Source organism: Nomascus leucogenys, chromosome 22a, assembly GCF_006542625.1.
Source record: "Nomascus leucogenys isolate Asia chromosome 22a, Asia_NLE_v1, whole genome shotgun sequence".
NCBI classification, from domain to species: Eukaryota; Metazoa; Chordata; class Mammalia; order Primates; family Hylobatidae; genus Nomascus; species Nomascus leucogenys.
Window position 1 is genome coordinate 118,685,911 of NC_044402.1, and position 6,952 is coordinate 118,692,862.

Genomic DNA, 6,952 nt, shown 5'->3' on the forward strand with positions numbered 1-6,952 from the left:
GTCACTCTGATCTCTGACTGCAGCTCCTACCGTTGGACACACCTGGCCAGTGCCTCAGGTAGGAAGCCACCTTTGCTTGCTAGGACTTTCTGTGGGGTAGGGCTGCTTGGCTTGACTTTATTTTGGAAAATGTGTTCATTTCTGTGGGAGCTGAGGATTTCTGCTGCCCGCTTCCTCTCTTGTGACCACCACTCATACGTGGAGGTAGCAGGTGAAGAGGGCAGCCTCCTCGTCCCCTCTTTTTATACCTTGCCCTTTTGTGGGAAGAGGCTAACAATTCCCCAATTTGATGTTTATTGCTTCACCTTAAGACTTTGTCTTCAGTGAAAATGCAAATACTGGTAGGGAGGGAACATACTAAAACGTGTGGATCTGAGTGGACTCATCATACACCCTCAGGCCTGGCAGCAAATGAGAGGTGGATGACTCTGTCTTCCTCAATTTGCAGATGAGAAGACTGAAATCTATAGGGGTACGAGACCCCACTCAAGGTCATGAGACTTATTTATTTATTTATTTTGAGAACGGAGTCTCGCTCTGTCACCTAGGCTGTAGTGCAATGGCACGATCTTGGCTCACTGCAACCTCCATCTCCCGGGTTCAAGCGATTCTCCTGCCTCAGCCTCCTGAGTAGTTGGGATTACAGGTGCACGCCACCACACTCAGCTAAATTTTTTGTATTTGTAGTAGAGACGGGGTTTCATCATGTTGGTCAGGCTGGTCTCGATCTCCTGACTTCATGATCTGCCTGCCTTGGCCCCCCAAAGTGCTGGGATTACACACGAAACTTATTAATGGTAGAATCAGGATAGAATGAAGACTGGATGCTAGGTATCTTTACAACCAACCTGGGTGACTTTCCAAAAGTTTTCAGACCGTTCTCTGGAGAGTCCTGAAGCTTCGAGGGGCTCTTTAGGGGCCATCTGGGTTGGGAAATTAGCACACTCTGCCCCACAGTGGCTCAGCTTTTATCTGTTTCACATACTGGGCTTCTGGGAAGATCTTATTTCAGCAAAATATTTCACAATAGGAAATATATTTGAAAACTCTTGAACGATTCTGTGGATTTTGTCGGGGTGGAGGGTTTCAGGGACCAAGATGGAGACTTTATCTTCTCAAATACTTAAAACTCCTTTAGACAGAGGAACAAAATGTGTGCTCCTCATTTAAAGACGAGGCTTAAAATATACAGTTTAATGCAATGTGTTGTTATCACTTCCTTCCCCCAGTAGATTTTCAAGAGGGTAAACAAGAATCAGGGAGAACATAGGGAAGGAAATAGTAGAAGGGGACACCTGGGAACAGGTTGGCCTTCTTACATTTTGCTTAATGCTGGCCCTTCCCTGAATGTCTAAGACCAACCTGGTCCCCACATCCAAATGCACAGACACAGCTGAGGACGGAGAAGGCTAAAGAGGGACAGAGGTAGAGACATAGGCTGAGAGGAGCCAGTTGTAGGTTGAACTAGGGTTAAGGTGTTTTCCCCGTATTCCATCTTACCCCATGCTCAGGCCAGGCCTTGGAGTTGTGGAAGGTGGAGAACACTGGGAAGCCAACCTCCAAAGAAGACCAGGTTGGAGGCAAAGGAGGAAGGGGAGCTCTCATTGCTAAACCAACAGGGAAGCCAAGGATATCCCAGTAACTGCTCTCACATCCTTGATGAGGATGCCTTGAATCCGAGCTACTAAATCACATTTCCTTCCTTCTAACCTTCCAGCTAGATCAAACCATTGCTGAAACTGAAGAGGACATGTCGAATATTATAGATCCACCGGGGTGGGATTATGACGGTGATCTAAATTTCACCGGCATGCCACCTACAGATGAAGATTTCAGTCCCTGTAGGCTAGAGACTGAGACACTCAACAAGTATGTTGTGATTGTCACCTATGCCCTAATGTTCCTGCTGAGCCTGCTGGGAAACTCCCTTGTGATGCTGGTCATCTTATACAGCAGGGTTGGCCGCTCCGTCACTGATGTCTACCTGCTGAACCGGGTGTTGGCCGACCTACTCTTTGCTCTGACCTTGCCCATCTGGGCCGCCTCCAAGGTGAATGGCTGGATTTTTGGCACATTCCTGTGCAAGGTGGTCTCACTCCTGAAGGAAGTCAACTTCTACAGTGGCATCCTGCTATTGGCCTGCATCAGTGTGGACTGTTACCTGGCCATTGTCCATGCCACACGCACACTGACCCAGAAGCGTCACTTGGTCAAGTTTGTTTGTGTCGGCTGCTAGGGACTGTCAATGATTCTGTCCCTGCCCTTCTTCCTTTTCCGCCAGGCTTATCATCCAAACAATTCCAGTCCAGTTTGCTATGAGGTCCTGGGAAATGACACAGCAAAATGGCGGATGGTGTTGCAGATCCTGCCTCACACCTTTGGCTTCATCGTGCCGCTGTTTGTCATGCTGTTCTGCTATGGATTCACCCTGCGTACACTGTTTAAGGCCCACATGGGGCAGAAGCACCGGGCCATGCGGGTCGTCTTTGCTGTCGTCCTCATATTCCTGCTCTGCTGGCTGCCCTACAACCTGGTCCTATTCACAGACAACCTCATGAGGACCCAGTTGATCGAGGAGAGCTGTGAGTGCCGCAACGACATCGGCCAGGCCCTGGATGCCACCGAGATTCTGGGATTTTTCCATAGCTGCCTCAACCCCATCATCTATGCCTTCATCGGACAAAATTTTCGCCATGGATTCCTCAAGATCCTGGCCATGCATGGCCTGGTCAGCAAGGAGTTCCTGGCACGTCATCATGTTACCTCCTACACTTCTTCGTCTGTCAATGTCTCTTCCAACCTCTGAAAACCATCAATGAAGGAATATCTCTTCTCAGAAGGAAAGAATAACCAACACCCTGAGGTTGTGTGTGGAAGGTGATCTGGCTCTGGACAGGCACTATCTGGGTTTTGGGGGGACGCTATAGGATGTGGGGAAGTTAGGAACTGGTGTCTTCAGGGGTCATACCAACCTTCTGAGGAGCTGTTGAGGTACCTCCAAGGACCGGCCTTTGCACCTCCATGGAAAGGAAGCACCGTCATTCCTGTTGAACGTCACATCTTTAACCCACTAACTGGCTAAATAGCATGGTCACGTCCGAGCCCCGAATCTGACATTAGATGAGAGAATAGGGCTGAAGCTATGTCCTCATAAGGGCTGGATGCTCTCGTTGACCCTCACAGGAGCATCTCCTCAACTCTGAGTGTTAAGTGTTGAGCCACCAGGCTGGTGGCTCTGTGTGCTCTGATCTGAGCTCAGGGGATGGTTTTCCCATCTCAGGTGTGTTGCAGTGTCTGCTGGAGACATTGAGGCAAGCATTGCCAAAACATCAACCCGCCAGGTGGCCTTGTGAGAGCTGGAAACACCTGTTCCCCTTGGGGGTGGTGGATGAACAAAGAGGAAGAGGGTTCGGAAGCCAGATCTATGCCACAAGAACCCCCTTTACCCCCATGACCACCATTGCAGACACATGTGCTGGCCACCTGCTGAGCCCCAGGTGGAACGAGACAAGCAGCCCTTAGCCCTTCCCTCCTGCAGCTTCCAGGCTGGCGTGCAGCATCAGCATCCCCAGAAAGCCATGTGCAGCCACCAGTCCATTGGGAGGCAGATGTTCCTAATAAAGTTTCTGTTCCATGCTTGTCCCTGTGGAAGTATCTTGGGTGTGACAGAGTCAAGGGTGTGTGCGGCATTGTTGGCTGTTCCTGCAGTAGAATGGGGGCAGCACCTCCTAAAAACATGCCTCTCTGCGTTGAAGGGCAGCGTTCCCTGGTGCTTTAACTCCTGGTAGAAGAATCTCTTGAGGCACAGAAACTCCTGTTCATGCCCATACCCCAGGTGGAGGAGGCTCCCTTTGTCCACAAGTAAAAGGAAATGCTCCTCCAGGGAGTCTCAGCTTCACCCTGAGGTGAGCATCATCTTCTGGGTTAGGCCTTGCCCGGCTTCCTCAAACTATGTGAGCTCGCCACTCCCTCCCCAAATGCTTTCCCTGAGTTGCAGTCTTTTCCTAGTCTGTTTTCTCTCCTTGGAGACAGGGCCCTGTCGGTTTATTCACTCTATGTCCTTGGTGCCTGGAGCCTATTAAATGCTCAATAAATAATGATCACAAGAATGAAGGCCTGCTGAAAAGACCACAGCCCATTTGCACACCATCTGCTCAAAGCTCCTTTTGTCTGTCCTCTCCCCTTCCAGCCTCCGTCTGTCCACTTATTAAGTTTGCCTTTGTGGTTTAGCTTCACTAGATGTTTATCTGTAAAAATGTCCCAAGTGAAGACTGATGATGTCAGGGCTCTTCTGATGGCAAATGATAGAAACAGAAGTCAAACTAGCTTAAGCAAAACTGAGAGTGTGTGGGTTTAGCATGTGTGGGGAAGGATCAGGGATGGCTTGAGGTTGGGAATAGGGTGAGGCTCAGAGACAGGACCTAGATCAAGCTTCAGATGGGGATCAGTGATTGATGTTGAAATCAAAGATGGGGTGGGGCAGGGATGGGGTGGCAGCTTGGGATGATATCAGAAAAGGACGAATGCCAGGAATTGGGAGCGATCTACAAGGAGGGAGAGTGAGAGTCAGGGTCGCAGTGAGGTGTTGGGAACAGGGAGATTCAACATGGAGCTGGGACCAGATATGGAGAGTGAGGCTTTGGAATGGGATAGGTGTGGGGGAGTGGTGAGGCTCAGGGAGGGGGGTGTCAGGCCTGGAATAAATGTCAGGGAAGGCTTAGTAGTTATAAGGCTGGAGCAGAAGACGTGCCTGGTAGGGTCACCATCCTATCTGCAGCATCATCTAAGATGCTCTTCCGGGGCCAAGACAGAGGCTCCTCAGTCTGTGCTGCTTAAGGCTCTCCAGGCAGGTGAGTGAGGAGGGAGTTAGGCACTCGAGCCCTAAGAGATAGACCTGATTCAGCAGAGAAGACAAGAAGGATGCAAAGGATGCACAGAGAATCTAGGGCGGAAGGCTGGGAACTGGGGCCTCCTTTTCCTCTCCTCCCTCCGCTAATCCCCGTCCACCTCTCCTACTGTTTCCTCGAAGTCCAACTTCCTCCTTCTTCACCTTATGCCCCTGCAAAGATGACTCCCTCAGAGGCTTCAGTAAGTAAATAGGGATCCACATTGGGTCCAGGGAAATGCAAATGACTCATAACCACATGAAAAATGCTCAGCCTCACTAGGAACTTGGCAAATGAGGCTCAAACAGCAACAAAATAACTCAGAAGTGTTTTAAACTGGGGAGGGATATAGTGGACTCTTCAAACAAGTGCAACATTTTTCGATTGTTTTTTTTTTTTTAATGAGACAGGGTCTTGCTCTGTCACCCAGGCTGGAGTGCAGTGGTGCATGCACAGCTCACTGCAGCCTCAACCTTCTGAGTTCAGGTGATCCTCCCACCTCAGCTTCCAGAGTAGCTGGGACCAGAGCTGTGCGCCATCATGCCCAGATAATTTTTTAAATTTTTTGTAGATATGGAGTCTTGCCACGTTGCCCAGGCTGGTCTTGGACCCCTGAGCTCAAGTGATCTGCCTGCTTCAGCCTCTTAAAGTGCTGGGATTACAGGTGTGAGCCACTGCACCCAGGCTGATTGGAAATTTTAATGCAGCCTGTAATTTTCTGGGTGTAGCTCAAGACACAGATGATCTGGATTTCAGATTTTTTAAAAATGCCAGGAGTTTGGTACTTAGTTAACAGCATATTGAAGTATCAAAAACTGATATTTCAATTACTAGATAGAGTGAGGATTAGATATGGTCAGAGCCAGGGAGAGTGTTTGCCTTAAGAAGGGACTCCTTTGTCCAGGATGGGGCTGGGACTAGGGATGGGGTGAATCATAGGACAGGAGTGGAGGTCAGAAATGGGAGGGGTCAGTGATGAGATTGGGATTACAGAGGGGATGCACATCAGGGTAAGGTGAGGGATGGGGATTAAGATGTAACAGCATGTTCTGCACAATGCTTCCTGATGTTAAAATCCTGAAGTTTGTTTTGTAGCCTTGGTGACAACGTTTGAGACTCTAAATCAAAATGTCAAAATCTACTGTTTTCCCCTAAACCAGTTCCACTTCTGACCAACCACAGCCTCTCATCACCCCTTGCCCTCCATCCCCTGGCCCATTCTTGTTAATTCCAGCAAAAATACGAATTGATAATCCACATTTTATGCCATAGAGGCAAAATTTGCCCCTTTCTCAGCAAAGTAGTATTTTAATAAGAGTCTTTCAGAGACTGAAAATTCTCACAGATGCAAATGATGTAAAATGACAGTCTCCTCTTTGGTCTAAGGATCCTCCCAAAGATGTGCCTTCCTAGAGAAGACCACTCACCAAGAGACAGTGGTGGAGCCTAGTCCTTTGCCATTTCCATGCAGAGGTCAGAGAGGCCACTCTGGGTTCCACCCAGAAAGCCACAAGGAGCTAACGGCGGAGTATCAGCACCAATGTTTTCTTCCAGCCTGGTATTCAGTTTTTAAATCCAAAGTCTTCCTTCCAACCTTCAGGGTAGAAATGAATCAAAGACATAATAAAATAAAAAATAATCAAAATATGTTAACTCGACTTTTTAGGATTAAATTTTCTTTTTATTGTCTAAGTATTTTATACACATTGTTGAAAAAATGAAATGGCTTTATGAAGCTTACAACAAAAAACCAGCAGCCTTCTAGCTCCAATCCCTGAAGACAAGGGCAGCAGCTGTCAGCTCTCATAGCTGTTTCATCTGGTAGTGATCTATCTATTTCTAAATATCATACTTGTTCTGCTGTTTTTTTCTTTTTTTTGTCTCACTCAGTCTCCCAGGCTGGAGTGCAGTGGCATGATCTCAGCTCACTGCAACCTCCGCCTCCCTGGTTTAAGTCATTCTTCCACCTCGGCCTCCTGAGTAGCTGGGACTATAGGCGCCTGCCACTACGCCTGGCTAATTATTGCATTTTTTGGTAGAGACAGGGTTTCACCACGTTGGCCAGG

At 48.4% G+C, this 6,952-nt stretch overlaps 1 protein-coding gene across 1 annotated transcript; it reads left to right on the forward strand.

Annotated features, from left to right (window-relative positions):
- The first annotated feature begins 1,750 nt into the window (after positions 1-1,750).
- Positions 1,751-2,806, forward strand: LOC100580192 (C-X-C chemokine receptor type 1). Its single transcript, XM_030803423.1, is given in 1 exon segment — positions 1,751-2,806. A coding segment is annotated over 1 exon segment (1,056 nt).
- The last annotated feature ends 4,146 nt before the right edge of the window (positions 2,807-6,952 follow it).